The 25,491-nt window shown below is 41.4% G+C and overlaps 1 protein-coding gene across 1 annotated transcript in view; it reads right to left on the bottom strand.

Annotated features, from left to right (window-relative positions):
* PIG-S (phosphatidylinositol glycan anchor biosynthesis class S) overlaps positions 1–25,491 on the bottom strand; it is a 32,988-nt gene that overhangs the window by 1,393 nt on the left and 6,104 nt on the right. Inside the window, exons 2-10 of the mRNA XM_069827208.1 lie at positions 13,738–13,801; positions 12,520–12,588; positions 10,818–11,048; positions 9,134–9,340; positions 8,083–8,301; positions 6,643–6,834; positions 4,265–4,545; positions 4,064–4,186; positions 1,316–1,539 (exon numbers count right to left, since the gene is read on the bottom strand). Coding sequence (XP_069683309.1) covers positions 1,316–1,539; positions 4,064–4,186; positions 4,265–4,545; positions 6,643–6,834; positions 8,083–8,301; positions 9,134–9,340; positions 10,818–11,048; positions 12,520–12,588; positions 13,738–13,747 — 1,556 coding nt within the window. The 5' untranslated portion in view covers positions 13,748–13,801. The remainder of the gene's footprint in view (positions 1–1,315; positions 1,540–4,063; positions 4,187–4,264; positions 4,546–6,642; positions 6,835–8,082; positions 8,302–9,133; positions 9,341–10,817; positions 11,049–12,519; positions 12,589–13,737; positions 13,802–25,491) is intronic.

The following is a 25,491-nucleotide window of genomic DNA, read 5'->3' on the forward strand; positions in this document are numbered from 1 at the left end:
GCAATGTATGGGAACTCTCAACAGAATTCAACTGTTCAAATGCATTGGGCAGAGAACTCAAGGCAAAATGTTAATTCAAGATGAGTACATAATAAACATACTTTACCACACACGAATCCATCGAATTTTACATGTTTTTCCTATTTTTGTATTTCTGCAGTAAAACCTGATGCACAAGGATCAGACTTCACTACTCTGCCTACGATTTACAGTGTAAATACTAGAAGCCATCTTTGAAGACCGATCATGATATGTGGCAATGAAATTCGAGATAAGAAACATCACGGTATGATTAGTTATGAAGATGTTAGAGGTCAAATGGAGTAATGATACATAGCGCATAGTAAATAACAACGATGTGATGTGTGCGACATGTACCTGTCCCTGAAATGGTCGGATTTCTTGGCTTCAGCACAAGAACTGCGAGGAAAATGACTGTAGTTGGTTTGTTTTCAAGTACTGTACTGTGAGCTCTCCGTGCAGTGTCCCAGTACAAACTGATGTTACAATACATATCTGTTTCACATTGTAAAGGTAAGCGTGTGAGGTTTACATCAAGCAGGCACCAGTTCTCAAAGCATGCTGCACGACCTACCAGTTGTCCGGTGTTGAACTAAATCCTAGCAAACTTGTGTGTGCGATGCTTGGAGTGACAAAAGTGCAAATTTGGAAGTGCGGGATGTTCGATGAGGACATGTGTGAGCTTAAACCCGTGCATATAGAAGCATTACCCATGTTAGACATTTGGGAAAAATTGCAAGATGCAGTACTGGTTCCTATCTCATTTACGCAAGTTTTGATTACATATATTACGCTCTGGTCTTTGTAGATGGAATTTAGTATTCACTCTGTATCATGTGAACCCATACATAATACAAGAATTCTTGAAACAACAAAATATTAAGACAACATGAACCAATTCTCTCAAATCTTAATGAGACATGTTTTACAATTTCTGAATTCGAGAAGTCATAGCACAGATAAACATCAAGTATAGAACTGACTTTGGCTGTCATGAGACAAGTACTGTCACCAAGTTCCTAAGCTTTGAATCGAGCTCTAATTATTATTGAAGATTTTGGTAAAAAGTAATTGCAACAAGTTTTGTTATATACAACTGGGACGTTACAGGTTTACAATCTGGAGCGGGGAATGTTTACCAAAATTTACATGTAATATCCTTAAATCTGACACTGAAAATACAAAGTCGATATTACTCATTTCTGACTCATGTTAACTATACCTTTTCTATTTACAACGAGCCCAGCACCACACAAGACACAACTGATATTCGAATACAAGAGTTTCAGTTTACTTTTGATCATCAGGAAAGTAGAGCAGAGCCAGAAGTGAGGGGTCAGTGAAGGCTGCCTCGGCCGACAGGAACGCCTCCTTCGATTTGTTGAAGGCCTGGCTCAAGTGGCCAGCTCGCAGCAGGTCGGCAGCCTGCTCTATGCTGTCCACGGCTCGGTAGATGGAGTCCCCCACGGCATCGTTGATCACGATGTTGCTTATCTCCCCGAGCAGCTGTGACAGTGACTGCAACATGCAGTTATTGCGTCCTGTCATTCTGTTTCTAAGTAAGGGGAAGCAATTAAAATAATGTGGCAAAGCAGCAATAACAGGCATTCATGCTGAATAGTACTATTGGTGGAAAGCATTCCATGATCCTGCATTAGGCTACACAAGCCAAGCGTAGATCTAAACAGAACAAGTGCTGCACTACTTCCTGATGCAGAATGACCTCCTCAGTTTGAATTGGCCGCCGCACAGGTTTCTTGATAGTTGTGCTTGAGTGGCATATCTCTTTCAGCCACACAAGCCAAGCCATTTCAGTTACAATCACGGTGCGGACAGGTGAACATCGTTCATTTTGTTGAAGTATATTTAAAAAATGGTGATTCTGTGATTACAACACAGCACAATTTTGTACCCATTTTATAGTAAGTCGACACGAAAGAAAACTATACTGTTATGGGTAAGAAATTGCAGACAAAAGATTCAACTTTCAAACAGAAGTCGTCCGGAAGATGTCACAATGTTTGGACTCACGAGAATATCGCAGCGTGAGACATGCTGTTAGCACTTCTCCACAACGCTCGACATTGGGCGTATCTGCTTGGAGTGCCACACGAATCTTACACCTAGACTTCAAGTTCCATCCCTACAAAGCTACGGTGGTTCAGAAACTCGGGACCGTGACTGGCTCAACCTTCAAGCTGCTTGCGAGATGTCCCAGGAGATGTTGTGCTCAGTAGTGACTAAGTTCATTTTCGCTTGTTGGGCTTTGTCAGCAAACAGTCACCAGAAATGTTGTTGTTGTTTTCTAATGCCAGGCGTTTGACAATAAAGTTCGGGAATTAACTGTGGATTTTGATGCAGAGAGTTCCATTTTTTCCCTTGGGACTGAGTTATCAAATTTTGTTTGTTGAAGTCTAAGTATGTAGATTTAATAAATCTCTTCACAGAGTAATACATAGATTTAGTAACAGGTCTGTAAGTAGCAGTGCTGCCCTTCTTTGCTAAAGCATCCGCATTCTCGTTTCCCAGGATTCCACAATGGGATGGTATCCATTGGAATACAATTCTTTTATTGAGTGATATTAATTGAGAGAGCATTTTAGTTATTTCTGCTGTTTGAGATGAAGGTGTGTGTTTAGAGACAATTGATAGAATAGCTGCTTTGGAGTCTGACAATATAACTGCATTCCTAAATTTATTGATGTGGCATAGAAGATTCCTGAGACATTCACTTATTGCAATGATTTCTCCATCAAAACTTGTTGTTCCATATCCAAGAGATCTATAAAGTGAGAAGAGACAGCACGTAACACCTGCACCGGAACCTTGTTCTCTGGAGATCAAGGATCCGTCGGTGTATAAATGAAGCCAGTTTTGTGGAGGGTACCTAATATTAATTGTCTCTAAAGACAATTGTTTCAGTATTTCAGTATTTCTTCTGTTCACCAGAAATGTATGAGCGGTCTCTCCGTTACGGTTTAGAATAAAGAGGTCATACTTTTTAGGAAGAAGGATGCACATAAGCTCATGAGGGCAAGCATTCAGACGATATTATCTTCAAAGCAAAGGGATGTGAAAATGGCAAGCATTCTTCTGTAAGATGGCAAAATAAAATTTCCAATAGGATCCATGTTGTTCTCAAATCGGGGAGATCATTCTGCAGGACTCTGTATTACTAAGAAGGTGACTGTTTTCTGTTTCCAAGACGAAACCTGGGTCTTTCACCACAAGCAACAATGAATGGCAGAGGCACAACATTATCTCTGAAACAGTCTTGTGTGGTAGCATATTGCAAGGCTGAGACATGTCATGTCAGCTTGCTGCACCAACAATGCAGGAGTTGTTGCCGAGTTCTAATAGACCACAACGCCATCTGTTTTCGTTTCTAAGAAGTATTTGTCTAGATGTTTGATGTAAGATGCAGAAGTGTAAACAAGGTCACTACCTGGCTACAAGTTCTATAGCACTGAATACAGAAACTAATGCTATCATGTAGAAAAACAGTTGGAGGGTACATGTAAATCGATTTATTACTTTTTAATTGTTTGTATCTTTGGTTTCAGGCAAGCAGAAATAAGGAGAGGGAATCAGGTGTCAGCTCACAGAAGTCACAGCCATTACTTTCATCACAAAGAAAGGATTGGCTTCTTGCTGTTCATCGAGTTACACTTCCTGTATTTAAAATTTTTAAATCTAACCCACATAAAGTTTCTACATTCTGTTGAAGAGTGCATTTTTATCATTGAAATCACATGAGAAGTGTCTAGTCAAGTTTGAAATATGTTACCCTGAGAATAATGTGCTATCAAAGTCACATAACAGATGGGGCCAATCGTAAAGCGACAAAGTGGTGCAGTTAGAACTCGCCGAGTCATTGACCAAGCGTTTTGGGAATGACATACTAACACGATTTTCTGCCACACCCGCTAATGAAGAAAAGCAATACTTCTATTGGTGTAACATCCTCCATGGATACTCTTCATATGACAAAAGTGTTATCTCTGCTTTGCACTGCTCTAAGCTAATCACTTTGTGCACGCACCTGGAGTGTGAGCTTGGCCGAGGTGAGCTGCTCCAGCGTTCTGACCCTCAGCAGTGAGTCAAGCTCCCATTGGCGCAGACTTGTGGTCAACAGCGGCAGCTGATCTGCTCTGGAAATGGACTCCTGCACAGGAAGACACAATCAAACACTGCAGCTTACTGTACCACACTTTTTGTAATGATGTGCAGCGGAACTCCTTACCAATTCGGGGATTCCCATGAGCAGCCTAAGCTGTGCGAGAAACACGCCCATGATGGCCGCCGTGTCCGGTGTGTAGAGTCTGGGCTCAGGAGCGGACGTGTTGCTGCACACCACACTGGAGGGGTTGTGGATCACGATGCCGCCCCAGCGAGGCGACAAGAATGCATCTACTCCCCCACGCACACGCACACCCTGCCGCCGGTAGATGTGTAAGGGCGCTGCATCGCATGGAGGCACGTAGACCACGAAGTTAAGGCAAGGGTTGCGGGACACGTGTGATGCTGCAGCATTGGAACAAAGCTTATGTCTTTACTAAGACTAGATGTGTGTTCAGGAATTTATATTTTACAGTGCGTCCCTTTCAAACCTCCCACATTTTAATTAATCACTGCTGACAAAGTATGCGGAATTAAGAAATAAGATTGGTATTAAAAAAAGAGAAACTCAAAGAATTTTCATTGTCACACACTAATACATCTCTGCATGTACACTATTGGTAGCACTAACAACATCAAGTCTGTATTCGATTTCGATCCATGCTCTGTTCATATCCATTGATACTGTTGCAATTGTGTCATGGATACGGGTTCATATATCTTGAAGATTAACTAAAATGCTCTCTCAATTAATATCACTCAATAAAAGAATTGTATTCCAATGGATACCATCCCATTGTGGAATCCTGGGAAACGAGAATGCGGATGCTTTAGCAAAGAAGGGCAGCTCTGCTACTTACAGACCTGTTACTAAATCTACGTACTACTCTGTGAAGAGATTTATTAAATCTACATACTTAGACTTCAACAAACAAAATTTGATAACACAATCCCAAGGGAAAAAATGGAATTCTATGCATCAAAATCCACAGTTAATTCCCGATTTACCACGAAAATCGTCTGTAGCTGCATTTAGATTGGCAACAGGCCATGATTGTTTGGCCAAACACCTGCATAGAATTGGAATATATCAGTCACCTAACTGTCCATTGTGCAACTCAAACCAAGAAATGGATTCGGAACACCTCAAAATCTGTGCTTCAGTGGCTGGTCATGATAATATCTTTGAAAAATATTGGAGTGCAAGAGGTCAAATGACTTTATTGTCAAACGCCTGGCATTAGAAAACAACAACAACAACATATCTTGAAGATTTTGTACTGGAATCGCAAACACACGGTCTTTTACATAGCCCCAGAGGAAGAAGTTCAGTGGAGTGATGTCTGGCGAACGTGGTGGCCACCAAATTGGTCCACCGCGTCCAATCCAGCGATCTGGGAAGGTTTCTGTGAGGGAATTCCGAACATCCAGGCTCCAGTGTGGGGGGGCTTCGTCTTGTTGAAAGATTACTTGAGGATGCAGATCAGCTACCTGGAGTACAAGAACTGATCCCACATGTCTTGGTATACCGGGCCAGTTATTGACTCCTCATGGAAAAAAAAAGACCGATAATCCTGTTCTTCATCAGGCCGCACTAAACGTTTACTTTTGGGTTATCCGGATTGTTTGTTCACACATCCATTTCCCAGAAACTTCTCACACCATGTCTTAATGGTTTTCCCATCAGGTCATTTCCTCCATATTCTCTCCGGTCATTTCTTTCCACTGTAATTATTGATTTCGTCTCTGCATACTAGAAAAAAGTTTGTGCGCATTGCTGCAGAGTTCGCCATTTTGTTTTATGCCATTGTTGCCCAAAATGTGACAGATGAATTACTTCAAACAAATGAAATAACAATTCTTTAAGCTTCTCTTTCTTTCAATACCAGTCTCATTTCATAATTTCGCATACTTTGTTAGCAATGATTAATTCAAATGTGGGAGGTCTGAAAGGGACACGGTGTATTACCAAATACATATGTAGCATTTATTGTGGTGATCAAACAATTACATTAACATTTTCCAAGATTACACCACAATCTAGTATATACAGTCGCGAAGCTCAATACGTAGTAAATATGCAAACATCAGATAGTTGCTCACCATTAGCATCGCTAATATCACCTCATTACAGGCAATGCAAAATAGTACCGTCACAGTCTATTGTTTCTAGCACCCTCAAAACTCAAGCTTCGTAACTGTATATAGTAGACTGTGATTACACTATGATCAATGATAAGTTCTTTAGCTTTGCGATGTTACAACATGCGACTTCAACCACATTAACTGTGGTATATGCCAGATATTTGGCAAATCAAATGGTTTTAATAATGAACAGAAAATTACTAGTTTGTACACAAAAACCTATTAACGGACTGATATATAATCCACTGTCCTTCCATGCAGCAGTAGAAAACAGCAGCCGACACTGGAAATGTTTAGTTTGAAGACAATACTGACTTCTCAAATAATAAAAACAAACTGAAATGGAGCACAGCTCACCCAGCTTCTTCTCAAGGGGCGTAATGATCTGGGGAAGGATGTCTTCTGCAAGGGCGTAGTGTTGGCGCCCGGACATGGAGACGTCAGTGACCAGCTTAGGCTGCACATTCAGCGTCACAAAGTACAGCCACTGCGACTTGACCGTGTAGCCAGCCAGTGGCGACAGCTGCTGCAGCAGGGGCTCCACATAGTCTGCAAGCCCATCACTTATTTAAATAGTATAAAACTGACAACAATGAAGGGCTCAGAATTTAAAACTGACACCACATATACCTGGGTGGGTGTGATATATACACAACGCTACATTGCATCTAGTGAAGCACACTTGCTAATATTTTCATTTTGTGTAATTCTCCGATCATGTAACAGGCAATTTCCATACATTTGAAAATGGCAAATAAGTGCCGAAAACGCTAATGTTTAATCCAAATACAAACTAGATAAGTACAGACAGATAGCCCAATGTATTATTATTATATTACACTTGCTAATGTTTAGTAGCAGTTGAGACCTTTCAGTTGCACATAAAGTTCGCACCATTCCAAATCCAGAGACATTATTTTACACCAGGATGAGTATAGTGTGGCTTCCATGTTGGAATATTAATTTTTATAGTCGCGACACTTTTATTCCCGGTGTGACTCCTCCTCTTTGCTTACACCTTAGGAAGTGAAGGCTCTATAAAGTCTAGGTAGGTAGTATCGTTCGCCATATTTGTTCTTTCGTTGCCGAGCTACCAGATGAGAAATCTATTTGCCACACCGTTAAACATTATCATGTCGTACCTCCTATGATAATAAATCAAATGCACTGCAATTGAGCAAATAATTTAGCGGCAAATAGCGTCCTTGTGTGCTTTCTGCAAACATCAACGAAAGAGCCAAAATGGCGGGCGATTATATTAAGTATTTATCGGGCCTTAGGAAATGCATAATGTCATCAGGAGCGAATCACAAGACGCACACGTTTAAATGTAGCCGACCTGCAACGTGATTGGCTGCCGGAAATAAGAGTGATGGGACTATAGTGCCTAAACATCTGAGATCATTATAATTTAAATTATTTTTCACTGCATACAGTTCTAAGTTTCTGGGTTGTTATTATTTTACTTACATCAAAATCTGCAAGTAATGATTTCTATGCCAGCATATTACAACAAGCTGGATTTCCTTTGCAATACGGTTAATTGGTTTCCGATGCAAAACACTTGACAACCAAGTCACTGACTCTTCTCGACTTGCCTCAGCTTAACTGACACTATTTCAATTTGTGTACATTCATATTTACCATTAAACTTAAATGTCAATCAACAATATCCAGTGCAAGCCATACCTAGCCCTGCTCCATAAGACAACCCCAACACACATTTTCCTTTCTTTCTGGTACAATACTTTGGTTCCAGTGCTTAAGAAGCACAAAATTAAGCAAGGGCGCACACACCTTGTATAGCCTGGGGCAGGTCCCACTCAAGCTGCAGTTTCTCGGGTTCAGGGTTCACCACCGTCACCATGACGTCATACTCCCCTGCTGCTGGCATGCGACGGCGCCCGGTGTGGTCTTGGTCTGCTTCTGTAGGAGCTGTCATGGCTGCAACGGTCTGCATCAGCGACTTCTCTTGCAGCAGCCACAACTCCAATACCTCACTCAGCTTTATAGCGGCTGTGACGTCACACATCGAACAGAACAAGAAGTCTTCCAGCAAGTAAAATAAACATGGATTGACATTTCGAAATTCACGAACTTAAAATGACAAACTAGTAGACGTAGTAGCTAAATATGATTATTTTTGGGTAAAATCCTGTTCCTCTGATTCCGTTTCTGGTATAAATTTGACCAGAAATATTTAATAAAAACATAATCAATTAAATGGGTTATGAAAGAAAATTTAATAACAAATACTGAATAAGAATACGGAGAGTTCAATTTAAAAGAGGACTCACCATTGACAGCTACAGCATGCGTTGTACATGATGTCTCTACTTTCCAATACTGACTGCTGCTTCGTTATATTACAAACACAACATACACATAGTTATGTTATGTGTGATCGTCTTTTAAATGAACTCAATGTGTTATGAGTAGACCTGGAATTTTAGGACAAAGGCCTGTTTTGTTCTTTAAAGTATAATACAAAAATTTTAAAATATGCTCGTTTCATGAAAAACTATGAAATTCCATAGCCTAAAATGCCTATCTTAATCATTAACGCCTATTTCATATGTTTTAAAAATTGTCAGCATTCTTACTAAAACGAGAAAAAGACAACTCTTAAACTATAATACTTATTCTATCACATGTGTCTTATCTGCATAGCTGTTGTTAAAATCAACATTTTCAATATAAATAGCTATTTCACAACTTCTTGCGGCATACTGGAGCTGTTAGTGGGCTAGTGTGTGAATCAAGTAATGGATGGGGAAAGTGAAGATCTCTCCTGAATAGAAGGAAGAAACAAGACCTGTCTGCAAGTTGTTTGCACAGTTAGACTCACTGGTTTCAGATGAGAAGTACAAAGTCCTCTTGGTTCCTGCAAGCACGTGATTTGGAGTGAACCTAGCCAGTCCAGGCACCTCCAGAAGCAGGAGTTGTCCTGGCAGCTGGGGCTGGAAAGATGCTTTCTCCAAGTCCTCGGGACTGTGAGCGGAGGCCAAGTACTGCTTGTCCAGGTCAACCACAGAGAAGTTCAGATCAAACAACTCTGAAAAGATATGAATGTAAACCGTCATCTGAATTTTCATACTGGTAAGCCGAAACTCAATTTGAGGAGGAGGAATGCTGTTACTCCACCATTTCGTCATAATGAAGAAAGAGAGAAAATTACGAAGAATGTTACCTAAAGTAAATCAAACATAGCCCCTGGACCTTATACTAATGATACAGTTTCAAAATTGTTCTTATATCTCTATTTCGTTATTTTAGTCCCAATTTTACATTCCTGCAATTAACGTTGTATAAGCCAAACAGGGGTGGGGGGAAAGGCATCCATGCAAAAAAATTGAACATAAAATTGGGACTAGCAACGTGAATTTTGTTATAAATTCTGTCAAATTAAGCAGATTCAAGTACAAAAATTCATGAAGAATAATGTGATCACTGTAGAGGATAATAGTGCTGGTACTAGTGGTGGTGGTGTTCCCCAAGAACAGATGTAGTTGAGGAGGTTCCTTCTGCTACAGAAGAAACTGATTCAATTTTTGATAAACTGCACGAACCACAAAACTTGAGACATGCGAGATGTAAACAGTAAAAAATATCACATTTCTTTTGCAAAAAAAAAAAAAAAAAAAAAAAAAAACAATTGCCGTGTTTTGTTTTGTTTTGAAATGTGTGTGAAGGCCTTATAATTTCAGATTTTAAAGTGATTAAAGTAATATGTATGATAAAGAAAACTCGTTTACATTTACAGTTTCATATTCTGTTTAGATCTAATTTTTAATTGCAAAGACGCACAGAAAAACCTGTTGTCCTCAGCACTCTTTATTTCTTTGAAACAGTTTTTACTTCTAAGAAAGACTTTCTTACAAGTTAAGCAAAGGGTAATTTGGATATATATTTATTATTATTATTATTATTATTATTATTATTATTATTATTATTATTATATGCATAATTGCAACTATTTTCCAAATTGAAGGGTTGAGAATTATTGTCATTTTGTCGAAATTGAGATAGCCTAAGCGTTTTTTCTGATATATTCTTGGTTTAGAATATGATCCACGCACTTGTTTTTCACTTAGAGCACTTCTACGATGCCACTTTGACAGAATATCATATATGCCAGTATGTATAAAAAATGAATAAGATACAAAATTTACAGGCTTTGTTTTCTTGTCGTGTAAAATGTAAAAAAGACAGGTAGTGCTTTTACAATTCTCAGCCCTTCAACTGCATTTATTTCAATTTATTTTCATTTCCTCTTTTCTCTGACATTCCAAAAATAATATCTTTAGATCACTGGAATAATTTCCTATATTATTTTTCAAGTGGCCTACTATTTTTGAAGCACTTTCATTTTGTAAAACTGTAAGTTACGTTATACTGAAATTTTTGCAGATTCCACTACATGTACACACAAAACTAAGAATTAAATTCCATTTTAATTACAGTTCATGCTGTAAAGAATATAACGATTTCAGCAAGTTACGGATAAAGTCATACAACAAATCGTCCCATACTTGAGATTTTGAAGATGTGCTTTAGGTCTACTGTCAACTTCTCTCCTCGAGCGGCATCCAGAGTTGAGATGCTGATGTTCATCGCCAGCACCACATCTAGACTGTCAAGGGCTCCGATTCGCGAGTAGGGCAACGGCACACGATATACCTCAGTTGTCTTCCACCACAATGGTAACCCAATCACGATCAGGATCACTGCATATGCAATTGCTGCATAAATTCGATATGCTTCTATAAACATATAAACAGAAATTCTCTTCAATAGATTCATAAACATTATTTTTCCTATCAAACTATTCATAGTTTATCTACACACTATGGAATTATTTATTTAATAACAGTAACTACAAACATTCAATAAAATGATGAAGATACAACAATAACAAAGAAATGAAACTGGAATGTAAATTGTCTCCTTTGAGTGCTGCCAGGAAATGATTCAGTATTTTGAAGAAGAGGGCACATCACTTGAAATTCTTAAGAAACTGTTCTTTCTTTTGTGAGTGCAGGTTTGAATAAAAGAGCGAAATTTTATGGACACTGACTTATAACAGTAAAACATTATTGCAATGGCTATAGGCTAACTGTATGGATTGCTATGACTTCCTCTTCGAAAATCGTAAGATTTTAACAAATATTCATGAATCTGCTGAATACAGTTCACAGTTCTCGGACTCAGGTGAAGGAACATCTTTGCTGTGCATCAGGAAGTGCTCTTTAAAGGGTAAGTAGGCTTAATTATATCGTAGTTTAAAACTTTTGTAAAGTGTCCCACTTTTTTATTTGTAAAATCTGAAATCCGTACTTTATGTTGTAAATAATCATATCACGTAGTTGTAAAATAATGCTAGTTTTTTTCTGTCAGTTTTGTCGAATCCTATTTACCTTACCTTAAGAAAAAAAATAGCTGACAACTCTTACAATATCAAAATAGACCTACTTCTGGTAAAAATCTATTCTAAGTTTTTTCCATCACAATGCCACAAGATCTGGCAGGGATGAATTCCTAAGTCTCTTAACTATAAGTCACAATTAGAGTTTTGACAGACAGGCCAGATTGAGGGGCCAATGTTTGTTCGTGATAATTACAACGTTAAAAGATGTTTCCTTCACCAGAAACCCTAAAATCTCTTGTCGAACTTTTAATACGGCACTAAAACAACACAATTATTCAAATTCGGAATTTGAAAATAAAATGTCAGTAATTTACATCTACATAGAATTTAATGCACATGCTTTACCAAAGAAAGGAAGTTTGCTGACAGACGATTTTAAAACATTCTGAATCAACATTTGGGATTAAAATCTCCTACCATTTTTGGAAAACATAGATCGCAACTAACGGCAATTTTACGAAAATGGCTTTTACCCTAAGTTTGTAAGCATAATGATTTGAAAGATAGGTAATCGATATAAACAGTCCAAATTCTGTATAGGCTATGAGAACTAAATTGACCTATATGGCATCTTTATGTTACCATGAAACAAATTACATTTTAGCAACTACTGTACCTTCATTTATCTGCACAGCAAAATCTCTTGCAATGGTTGCAATTCATATTCTTATTATAGATACTACATACTTCGACTTTTGTCCTATAACGAATGCAATTAGTATAGTGACAGCAGATCAAGCTTACAGGGGTGTGCAGCATATGGACACAAGTACAGTACATGCACTGAAGGACATTAATATCACTACCATTTTCATTTTCTGGATCATCCTCCTTGCTGGAGACCGCTGATGTCTCTTTCTCCGTCATAACTTCAGCTAAGAAATGAAAAAAGTGAATATTAGTAGCCATTCAACTATGCTGCGGGAAAAAGGCCATATATATATATATATATATATATATATATATATATATATATATATATATTAGTAGGTTATTTTACGACGCTTTATCAACATCTTAGGTTATTCTGAATGAGATGGAGGTGATAATGCTGGTGAAATGAGTCCGGGGTCCAGCACCAAAAGTTACCCAGCATTTGCTCATATTGGGTTGAGGGAAAACCCCGGAGAAAACCTCAACCAGGTAAATTGTCCCGACCGAGAATCGAACCCGGGCCACCTGGTTTCGCGGCCAGACGCGCTAACCGTTACTCCACAGGTGTGAATACCAAATATATCCATCGTTAGTTTATAAACTAAGAATAATGAATCCCAAAGTACACAACAAATTAAAAAGGTAAAGGTGCTTCAGGGGCTTGGAGGTAGAACCACAGTCTAGTATATATAGTCACGAAGCTCAATACATAGGGAATATGCATCCATAGATAGTTGCTAACCACTAGGATCGCTACTATCGCCTCATCACAGACAATGCGAAATAGTACCGGCAAAGTCTATTGTTCCTAGTACTCTAATCACCTCAAGCTTCGTGACTATATACTAGACTGTGGTAGAACTCCATCCTTTTTTGATCTCGGCACTAGAATGAAACGTGGTGGGTATCATGCTCAAACTACCTTTCACCCATGGGAAAGACCCAGTACCAACTGAGCTACTCGCTCACCTTAGAAATGCAAAGTATGACCTATAATAACGCCTGTAGAGAACTTAAGTTGTCATTAAAACTGTCACTTTCGCCCACAAAAACTAAACTAGGTATTTATCTTTTTTATCTTCTGTATTCCCGTATTTTAACTGAAAATACAATAAATCGTGTGTTTAGTAACCCTAACTAACCTGTAACAGATTCGTATATGCAAGGTGTATATGCAGAGTACGAAGAGAACTACTTCAGCGCTAATTTATGCAAACAGATGCACTTAAATACTAGTAGGGAAATCGGTAACTGTACACAAACTAAGTACAAATAAAAGCATTTAGCACAACATATTATTCATGTTCACTTGCACTTTAGTTCTTTATGCTCCTAGACCTATTTTAAATCGTTGCCATTTTCATACATGCCTTTTGTCATATTGAATATAATATATATACACACGGTAATAATATAATAGTTTATTTTATATTACATTTCAAGGTATAATCCAATAAACTGTTGCCAAGGCGAACTGTCATGGCGGACGCGCGCAAGGCTACTACGTAAATCAAATTAAGCATGTATGCATGGGAGCCAACACTACACTCCTTAGCGATAGCGATGAGAGAAAAGCTGCCATCATGTATTTCAAAAGGTAATAAGTTGTAACTGTATTAAATCGTGGACGTAGTTTACAGACAGAACACCAGAGTCGCAATGACACTATGCTTACAGCTCAAGATACCCGTACGGCAAAGAACTGTACAACAAACAAATTATTACCCGGGTTCGAACCCCGAATAAATGCAATCCCAAAAAATATGTATGAGTATGACAGATATGCAAATTGTTGCAAAACCAGATCATATAATCCCCAATGACAGGAAAGGAAATACACTGAGAGCACATACAGTGGACTGAGAGGACAGAGAATGGACTGAAAGAACACTGCGTGGACTGAGAGGACATAAAGTGGACTAAGAATTCAGACAGGGGAATATGAGTACAGAGAGAGTACTGGTTTGACTGTGAGTGAACTGAGAGGAAGCAGAGAGGACAGAGAGTGGATTGAGTGCACATAGAGTGGACTGAGAGGACAGAGAGAGGAGTCCAAGCTCAGAGAGGGGACTCAGTGGGCAGAAAATGGACTCAGAGACAGAGAGTGGACTGAGAGGAACCACATTGGACTAAGATGAGAGAGAGAGAGTGGACGGAGAAGAAAGAGTGGCCTGACAGGACATTGAGTGGACTGAGAGGACATAGAGTAGAGTGACAATTCAGAGAGTGAACTGGTGGGACTGTGAGCGGACAGAGAAGAACCAGATATGACTGAGAGGAGAGAGAGAGTGGGCCCAGAGCACATAGAGTGGACTAAGAGCACATAGAGTGGACTGAGAGGACATAGAGTGGACTGAGAGCATACAGAGTGGATTTAGAGCACATTGAGTGGACTCAGAGGACATAGAGTGGACTAAGAGGACATACAGAGGACTGAGAGGACATAGAGTGGACTGAGAGGACAGGGAGTAAACTAAGAGGACATTGAGTGGACTGAGAAGACAGGGGGTGGACTGAGAAGACAGGGAGTGGACTGTGAAGACAGGGAGTGGACTGGGAGGACATAGAGTGGACTGAAGGGACATAGAGTGGACTGAGAAGACAGGGAGTGGACTAAGAGGACATAGAGTGGACTGAGAAGTCAGGGAGTGGACTGAGAGAACATAGATTGGACTGAGAAAGCAAGGAGTGGACTGAGAGCACATAGAGGGAACTAAGAGGACATAGAGTGGACTGAGAACACAGGAAGAGGACTGAGAGGACATAGAGTGGACTGAGAGGACATAGAGTGGACTGAGAACACAGGGAGTGTGTTCTGAGAGGACATACTGTGGACTGAGAAGACGGAGTGGACTCAGACGACATAGAGTGGACCGAGAAGACTGGGAGTGGACTGAGAGGACATAGAGTGGACTCAGAAGACAGGGAGTGGACTGAGAGGACATAGAGTGGACTGAGAGGACATAGAGTGGACTGAGAAGACAGGGAGAGGACTGAGAGGACATAGAGTGGACTGAGAAACAGGGAGTAAACTGAGAGGACATAGAGTGGACTGAGAAGAAATAGAGTGGACTGAGAAGCCATTGAGTGGACTGAGAAGACAGAATGTGGACTGAGAGGACACAGAGTGGACTAAGAGGGCATAGAGTGGACTGAGAGGACATAGAGTGGACTAAGAGGACATAGAGTGGACTGAGAGGACAGAGAGTGGACTAAGAGGACATAGATTGGACCGAGAAGACATGGAGTGGACTGAGAGGACATAGATTGGACTGAGAAGACATAGAGTGGACTGAGAAGACGTAGATTGGACTGAGAAGACATAGAGAGGACTGAGAAGACATATAGTGGACTGAGAAGATAGGGAGTGGACTGAGAGGACATAGAGTGGACTGAGAAGACAGGGAGTGGACAGAGAGGACAAAGAGTGGACTGAGAGGACATGGAGTGGACTGATAATACATGGAGTGGACTGAGAGGACAGCGAGTGGACTAAAGGACATAGAGTGGATTGAGAAGACAGGGAGTGGACTGAGAGGACATAGAGTGGAATGAGAAGACAGGGAGTGGACTGAGACGACATAGAGTCGACTGAGAAGACAGGGAGTGGACTGTGAGGACATAGAGTGGACTGAGTAGACAGGGAGTGGACTGAGAGGACATAGAGTGGACTGAGAAGACAGCGTGGACTGAGAGGACACAGAGTCAAGTGAGAAAACAGGGAGTTGACTCAGAGGACATAGAGCGGACTGAGAAGACAGGGCGTGGACTGAGAGGACATAGAGTGGGCTGAGAAGACAGGGATTGGACTGAGAGGACATAGAGTGGACTGAGAGGAGATAGAGTGGACTTAGAACACAGGGAGAGGATTGAGAGGACATAGAGTCGACCGAGAACACAGGGATTGTACTGAGAGGACATACTGTGGACTGAGAAGACAGGAAGTGGACTCAGACGACATAGAGTGGACTGAGAAGACTGGGAGTGGACTGAGAGGACATAAAGTGGACTAAAAGGACATAGAGTGGATTGAGAAGACAGGGAGTGGACTGAGAGTACATAGAGTGGAATGAGAAGACATGGAGTGGACTGAGAGGACATAGAGTGGACTGAGAAGACATAGAGTGGACTGAGAACACAGGGAGTGGACTAAGAGGGCATAGAATGGACTGCGAAGACAGCGAGTGGACTGAGAGGACATAGAGTGGACTGAGAGTGAATAGAGAAGACATAGAGTGGACTGAGAGTGAACATAGAAGAGATAGAGTGGACTGAGAAGACTGGGAGTGGACTCAGAGGACATAGAGTGGACTGAGAAGTCAGGGCGTGGACTGAGAGGACACAGAGTGGACGGAGAGGACATAGAGTGGACTGAGAGGTCAGGGAGTAGACTGAGAGTATATTGAGTGGACTGAGAAGACAGGGAGTGGACTGAGAGGACTTAGAGTGGACTGAGAAGACGGGGAGTGGACTGAGAGGACACGGAGTGTACTGAGAAGACAGGGAGTGGACTCAGACGACATAGAGTGGACTGAGAAGACTGGGAGTGGACTGAGAGGACGTAGAGTGGACTAAAAGGAGATAGAGTGGATTGAGAAGACAGGGAGTGGACTGAGAGTACATAGAGTGGAATGAGAAGACATGGAGTGGACTGAGAGGACATAGAGTGGACTGAGAAGACATAGAGTGGACTGAGAACACAGGGAGTGGACTAAGAGGGCATAGACTGGACTGAGAAGACAGCGAGTGGACTGAGAGGACATAGAGTGGACTGAGAGTGAACAGAGAAGACATATAGTGGACTGTGAAGACTGGGAGTGGACTCAGAGGACATAGAGTGGACTGAGAAATCCGGGCGTGGACTGAGAGGACATAGAGTGGACTGAGAGGTCAGGGAGTAAACTGAGAGGACATTGAGTGGACTGAGAAGACAGGGAGTGGACTGAGAGGACTTAGAGTGGACTGAGAAGACGGGGAGTGGACTGAGAGGACATGGAGTGGACTGAGAGGACATAGAGTGGAATGAGAAGACATGGATTGGACTGAGAGGACATAGAGTGGACTGAGAAGACATGGAGTGGACTGAGAACACAGGGAGTGGACTAATAGGGCATAGACTGGACTGCGAAGACAGCGAGTGGACTGAGAGGACATAGAGTGGACTGAGAGTGAACAGAGAAGAAATAGAGTGGACTGAGAAGACTGGGAGTGGACTCAGAGGACATAGAGTGGACTGAGAAGTCAGGGCGTGGACTGAGAGGACACAGAGTGGACGGAGAGAACATAGAGTGGACTGAGAGGTCAGGGAGTAGACTGAGAGTACATTGAGTGGACTGAGAAGACAGGGAGTGGACTGAGAGGACTTAGAGTGGACTGAGAAGACGGGGAGTGGACAGAGAGGACACGGAGTGTACTGAGAAGACAGGGAGTGGACTCAGACGACATAGAGTGGACTGAGAAGACTGCTAGTGGACTGAGAGTACATAGAGTGGACTAAAAGGACATAGAGTGGATTGAGAAGACAGGGAGTGGACTGAGAGTACATAGAGTGGACTGAAAAGTCAGGGCGTGGACTGAGAGGACATAGAGTGGACTGAGAGGTCAGGGAGTAGACTGAGAGGACATTGAGTGGACTGAGAAGACAGGGAGTGGAATGAGAAGACATGGATTGGACTGAGAGGACATAGAGTGGACTGAGAAGACATGGAGTGGACTGAGAACACAGGGAGTGGACTAAGAGGGCATAGACTGGACTGCGAAGACAGCGAGTGGACTGAGAGGACATAGAGTGGACTGAGAGTGAACAGAGAAGAAATAGAGTGGACTGAGAAGACTGGGAGTGGACTCATAGGACATAGAGTGGACTGAGAAGTCAGGGCGTGGACTGAGAGAACACAGAATGGACTGAGAGTACATAGAGTGGACTGAGAGGTCAGGGAGCAGACTGAGAGGACATTGAGTGGACTGAGAACACAGGGAGTGGACTAAGAGGGCATAGACTGGACTGCGAAGACAGCGAGTGGACCGAGAGGACATAGAGTGGACTGAGAGTGAACAGAAAAGACATATAGTGGACTGAGAAGACTGGGAGTGGACTCAGAGTACATAGAGTGGACAGAGAAGTCAGGGCGTGGACTGAGAGGACACAGAGTGGACTGAGAGGACATAGAGTGGACTGAGAGGTCAGGGAGCAGACTCAGAGGACATTGAGTGGACTGAGGAGACAGGGAGTGGACTGAGAGGACTTAGAGTGGACTGAGAAGACGTGGAGTGGACTGAGAGGACATGGAGTGGACAGAGAGGACATAGAGTGGAATGAGAAGACATGGAGTAGACTGAGAGGACATAGAGTGGACTGAGAAGACATAGAGTGGACTGAGAAGACAGGGAGTGGACTCAGACGACATAGAGTGGACTTAGAAGACTTGGAGTGGACTGAGAGGACGTAGAGTGGACTAAAAGGACATAGAGTGGATTGAGAAGACAGGGAGTGGACTGAGAGTTCATAGAGTGGAATGAGAAGACATGGAGTGGACTGAGAGGACATAGAGTGGACTGAGAACACAGGGAGTGGACTAAGAGGGCATAGTCTGGACTGAGAAGACAGCGAGTGGGCTGAGAGGACATAGAGTGGACAGAGAGTGAACAGAGAAGACACAGAGTGGACTGAGAAGACTGGGAGTGGACTCAGAGGACATAGAGTGGACTGAGAAGTCCGGGCGTGGACTGAGAGGACACAGAGTGGACTGAGAGGACATAGAGTGGACTGAGAGGTCAGGGAGTAGACTGAGAGGACATTGAGTGGACTGAGAACGCAGGGAGTGGACTAAGAGGGCATAGACTGGACTGAGAAGACGGGGAGTGGACTGAGAGGACATGGAGTGGACTGAGAGGACATGGAGTGGACAGAGAGGACATAGAGTGGAATGAGAAGACATGGATTGGACTGAGAGGACATAGAGTGGACTGAGAAGACATGGAGTGGACTGAGAACACAGGGAGTGGACTAAGAGGGCATAGACTGGACTGCGAAGACAGCGAGTGGACTGAGAGGACATAGAGTGGACTGAGAGTGAACAGAGAAGACATTGAGTGGACTGAGAGTGAACATAGAAGACATAGAGTGGACTGAGAAGACTGGGAGTGAACTCAGAGGACATAGAGTGGACTGAGAAGTCAGGGCGTGGACTGAGAGGACACAGAGTGGACTGAGAGGACATAGAGTGGACTGAGAGGTCAGGGAGTAGACTGAGAGGACATTGAGTGGACTGAGATGACAGAGAATGGACTGAGAGCACATAGAGTGGACTGAGATGACAGAGAATGGACTGAGAGGACATAGAGTGGACTGAGATGACAGAGAATGGACAGAGAGCACATAGAATGGACTGAGATGACAGAGAATGGACTGAGAGCACATAGAGTGGACTGAGATGACAGAGAATGGACTGAGAGCACATAGAGTGGACTGAGAGGACATAGAGTGGACTGAGAGGACAGAAAGTGGACTGACTCATTGAGGGCAATGTTTCTAAACATAATGTCCCATGACCACGTATTAGCAGGCCTTAGTTAGAATACTCTCAAGACATTATTTCCATAATTCGATCCATGTAAACTTATGAATGACAGGTTGAGCCGGTACAGGTATGAAGAAAATGCAAAAAAAAAAATTGTAGAATTTGTAAATATAAATGCCGTTACTGGAATGGTAACAGGCCGTACTTTGAAGTAAAGAATAACTTTCCTAATTCATGTCTAGTGTAATCATGTGACATTAGTATGGCTATTAAGGAGTTAGTATTCTAAAAAATGCAGAAATTGTAAAGATGTCCCGGTGCGAAATGGTAATAGGCAGTTGATTTAAGGCTGAGAGGGCATTAATCCCTAAGTTCGAGAATAGTGAACTTATAAGATATAAGTGTATGTATGGAGAGCCAAAAAAATTGGAAGTTTATTAGGCTTATACATGATATCTGCCCATATACTAAAATATCCTTAGTATCGCACCTGGAAGGGCATTATTTTCTTGAGTGGAATAATGTGATCTAATAACAACAGTTGGCAGAGATGGTAAGGATAGGCCTAGTATGAGGGAAAGTGATCCACAGGGAAAGGGAGACATTAATCATGAAACTAGTACCAATACCAATATTTATTGTACACATATTGAACAATCCTAACCAATACTTGTATAATCAATAATAAACAACAGATTTGAGTACACAATATACGAAGAAACTAATAAATAATGTTATACCAGTACAGTACCGATACCTTATTGCAAGACAATGTTTAGGTAATGATGAATGCAATTACGGTAGTTTGTATTTGAGCTGAGCAGTTTGTATTTGAATTTCGTCCTGATCATTTCTGTTTGGCCTATGTGTATTTAGTAGTTGCGCAAAATAGTTTTTCCATCTGTTCAGGATTGAATGAGAGTCTGCAAGCAAGTCACCTTTCTCATCCTTGATCACGTTTACCCTTGCCTGATATCCATTTAAATTCCTTTATACCCTTATATAAATTTCGAATGTTTTTATTCTTACTATTTGTTTCTACCTCATTCAGTTTTTCCTTCAAGTAATCTCTCTTTTTATTCCTAAGTGTACGACTAGCTTCCCGTCTTTCATTGAAATAATTATCTCTATTCTCCACAATTGGATCCTGTAAGAATTTCAATTTTGCCTGTTTCCTACTATCTACTACAATGCACCAATCTTCATCTAACCATGGTTTCTTTTTCTTAGTTTCATGATAACCTATGCTCTGCTCAGCTGCAATTTTGATATTATCTCGGATATTCGCTAATATGTTTTCGCGGGATATCAGCCGAGTTATGATTTTGGAATGCTCCAAGCTTCTTCCCTGAAGATGGCTGCAGAGATAGCAGTCGAAATCTTGGAGCATTCCAAAATCTTAACTCGGCTGATATCCCGCGAAAACATATTAGCGAACCAACGCCGAGAAAGCCTCAAATTATACATCCCGGATATTGTCCCACTCGCTATTATCATCTCACTCTTCCTCAGCTTCGTCAGCAGTTGCTAAAGCATCAAACCTATTTGAAATTTCAACCTGATAACGTTGCTTAGTTTCCTCGTCCTTTAATTTGAAAAATTTGAATCTACTAATATTAGCTTGTTGCTCTACTCGCTTGGCTTTCTCTTAATTCTCCAATTACCAAATAATGGTCACAATTACAGTCTGCTCTCCTGAAAGTTCGAATGTCTACTATACTAGTGTGCCTTCTTTTATCTACCAAGATGTGATCTATCTGGTTATGTGTCATTCCGCCTGGAGAAGTCCACATATATTTATGTATAGCCTTATGGGGAAATGTTGTACTCTTGACTATTATATTTTTTGATGTGGCAAAGTTGACTAACCTAACTCCATTGTCATTACTACTTACGTGCAGGCTCTCTTTTCCAATTGTTGGTTTAAAAATATCCTCCCGTCCTACTTAAGCATTGAAATCCCGCAGATAGTTTTTATTAATACATTTCAGAGCTTCGTCGCTAAAAGAACAAGCTCGTTTTGCTCATGAGGACGATTAGCAAAGTAAGGTCTTAAATTAAATTAATACCACCCTAATACTTAGATGCAGTGCAAGTAGTAAATTCCGTATATAGGAAATAATTAGTTCGTGAGTTTTGGCAAGGAAAACTTGTAGTTGAACAGATTCTTAACTGTATTATTCCCTATAGAGTTCAAATCGTGTGTGGGACAAATTGACTGGTTGACGATTTTTCCAGGGTTTTCCCTCACCCTTTTAGAGCAGATGCTGGGTATGTTACAATTTTTCAAAATCGAGTATTAATGGAATAATGCTCTGTATAGTCTTACACAGCTATAACAGAAATTATTTTTCAATTTCAGTATCAGAGGCGCTTCTACACAAGTCACAACCATGAATTTCTTGCTAGGAACAACGGTCTATACCACTAGTCACATCTAGCAAAAGCGCTTAGTATTGTAGGGCAGGGTTTAGTAGATGCTTCTGAGAGAGATGTTGAGGGACTGGGAGACCGAACTCTCGACCTATGAGTGCGATATGCCGAGCTGAGTTAACAGATAACATTCAGTAGGGTATATCATCCGTTGAAAAACATTGCCGCTCCATAGTCTGTAAAGAATCTTTTTAAATCTCTGCCCCTATGCAAGGTCACAGTTTGCGTTTAGAAGGAAGAGAGATAGCAAAATGTTATGTTTTTACACTATACTAAAAGCATGAGATATCTGTGGAAGCTATTACAGGATCGAAGACTCATTCGAGGACGACCGAACATTATTGATTTGCGTTGCAAGAATATGACAAAAGTTAAACGCTTTAGAGCAGAGCAAAGACAAATTGTCTCTATGAGTCTTCGATAGACACCGATTGGAATTTCCAAAAATTGGTGGCAGAAAAGATAAGATGTTAGAAGGATACAAGTCAAAAAGGCTAATAATAGTAGATATAGGTTTCGAAACTGATTTCTTGATGGTGGTCTCCTCAATTATAAAGGTGGCTCAACTACTGGTGACTACCACCAAGAAATGAATTCCTCCAGCTTAGAGAAATGGTTGAGAGAGCAAGTAACTCCAAACTTGCCACCTGCCTCTGTAACAGTTGCTAGTCATCTATGGACGAAATAATTCGAGTAAGTGCTAGTGATAGTGATGATGGCGGTGGTGGTAGTGGAATGAAAGTCCTAGTGCTAGTGATAACTCTGTCTTAGCTATGCCTTTGGAGTGAAAAACACATGGTTTTATGTGACAATAATAACATATACAAGTTAGACTATGTATATAATTATATAAACTGGGTGTAGTATAAGCAGTAATATGTGCTGTTGCCAGGAAGTCAGGAGGAGATTAGCAATGGCAAAAGAAGATTTAATACATTAATGAGCAACTTCTGCCGACCTATGAAAAACGAAGAGGAAGAGACTAGTAATGTGCTTTGTGTGGAGTGTGGCATTCTGTGAGGCTTAAACATGGACATTACGACGAAGTGAATTGAAGAGACCAGAACCATTTAAAATACGGATATGGAGAACAATGGAGCGTGTGAAATGGACAGACAGAATAATAAATGAAGCTGTGTTGGAAAGAGTGGGTGAAAGAATAATGGTGAAACTGATCAAGAAGAGAAAAAAAAATTGGCTGGGTCTCTGCCTGAGAAGAAACTATCTACTAAAGAATGCACTGGAACGAATAGCGACACTCCACACAAAGCACTTCACTAGTCCCTTCCTTAGTTCTCTCTCCAGAGGTCCACAGAAGATGCAACTCTTCCTATTAAAAGCTTCCTTTACCATTGCTATTCTCCTTTGCACTTCTTGGCAGAAGCACTATGAATATATATATATATATATATATATATATATATATATATATATATATATATATATATATATATATATATATATACACACATTCATAGCGTTCTGTCCAAGGGTAGGTGTTTCAATGCACACCCAGCATTTTACAGTCTTTCCTGTTTTCTGCTTTCCTCTTTGTCTCCTCTTATGATCCATATAATATATAACTTTCAAGAATGTAATAATTGGCATTTAACTACTAATCCACACAATACTCAACTTCGATAGTCTATGTCTATATTCGTAATTTACATATGCTCAACATTCAAGAACGTCGTAAGGAATGTGTGCAGTACACAACACTAGGGAATGAGCTTATTATCATAAATAAAGACTTGCTACTACATCCATACAGTGGAATCTTGTTCTCCTTATCGGGATTATAAATTACTTGTGCTGCTTATGTATATAGAGCAAATGTTTTTCGTACGCTAGTAGCAGCTTTTGTACATGTTAATATAACTCGCTTACGTCATCAGGAATACGGAGACCAGCTCGCTACCAAACGTGGCCATACACGAGGTACTTTACAAGGGCACACTAATATTTTGCAGTTTCAGTACCGCAGGCCACAATACAAATCTATTCCTTTCTAAGCGAGGGGAGAGTTATGTACAGTAAAAAGGCAAAGGTATCCTAGGTATCCCCGTAACATGCCATGAAGGCACTTGGGCGGGGGGCATGGAGGTAGAGCCACATGCTTTCCATGACCTCGGCAATAGAATGAGGTGGTGAGGTCGGCACCACGCTCTGACCGCCTTTTACCCACGGGAAAAACACGGTCCTCAATTTTTTGGGAGGCTGAGGGAAATATATCTGTCACCAGCTAGGATCGAAACCCGGACTTTCCAGTCCGTTGTCACCTGCTCTACCAAATGAGCTACATACAGAACTATTAGACTGATTAGTGATATATTTCAAAAGCAGTTTGCCGTAAAAATGTTGGGACACCGTATGTACTCATATACCACTCTCAGTCCAATCTATGCGCTCTCAGCCCACTCTATGTGCTCTCAGTCCACTCTATGTCCTCTCAGTCTACACTCTGTCCACTCTGTGTGCTCAAAGTCCACTCTATGTCCTCTCAGTCTACTCTCTGTCCTGTCAGTCCACACTCAGTCAACTCTCTGACCTCTAAGTCCACTCTATGTCCTCTCAGTCCACTCCATGTCTTCTCATTCCACTCTATGTCCTCTCAGTCCACTCCATGTCCTCTCAGTCCACTCCCCGTCTTCTCAGTCCACTCTAAGTCCTCTCAGTCCACTCCCTCACTTCTCTGTCATCTCAATGTCCTCTCAGTCTACTCCCTGACCTCTCAGTCCACTCTATGTCCTCTCAGTCCATGCCCTGACTTCTCAGTCCACTCTATGTCCTCTGAGTCCACTCCCAGTCTTCTCAGTCCACTATATGTCCTCTCTGTTCACTCTCAGTCCACTCTATTTCCTCTCAGTCCACTCGCTGTCTTCGCAGTCCAGTCTATGCCCTCTTAGTCCACTCCCTGTGTTCTCAGTCCACTCCATGTCTTCTCAGTCCACTCTATGTCCTCTCAGTCTACTCCATGTCTTCTCATTCCACTCTATGTCCTCTCAGTCCACTCCATGTCCTCTCAGTCCACTCCCCGTCTTCTCAGTCCACTCTAAGTCCTCTCAGTCCACTCCCTGTCTTCTCAGTCCACTCAATGTCCTCTCAGTCTACTCCCTGACCTCTCAGTCCACTCTATGACCTCTCAGTCCACTCTGTGTCATCTCAGTCCAC

Source organism: Periplaneta americana, chromosome 6 (assembly GCF_040183065.1).
Source record: "Periplaneta americana isolate PAMFEO1 chromosome 6, P.americana_PAMFEO1_priV1, whole genome shotgun sequence".
Classification (NCBI taxonomy): domain Eukaryota; kingdom Metazoa; phylum Arthropoda; class Insecta; order Blattodea; family Blattidae; genus Periplaneta; species Periplaneta americana.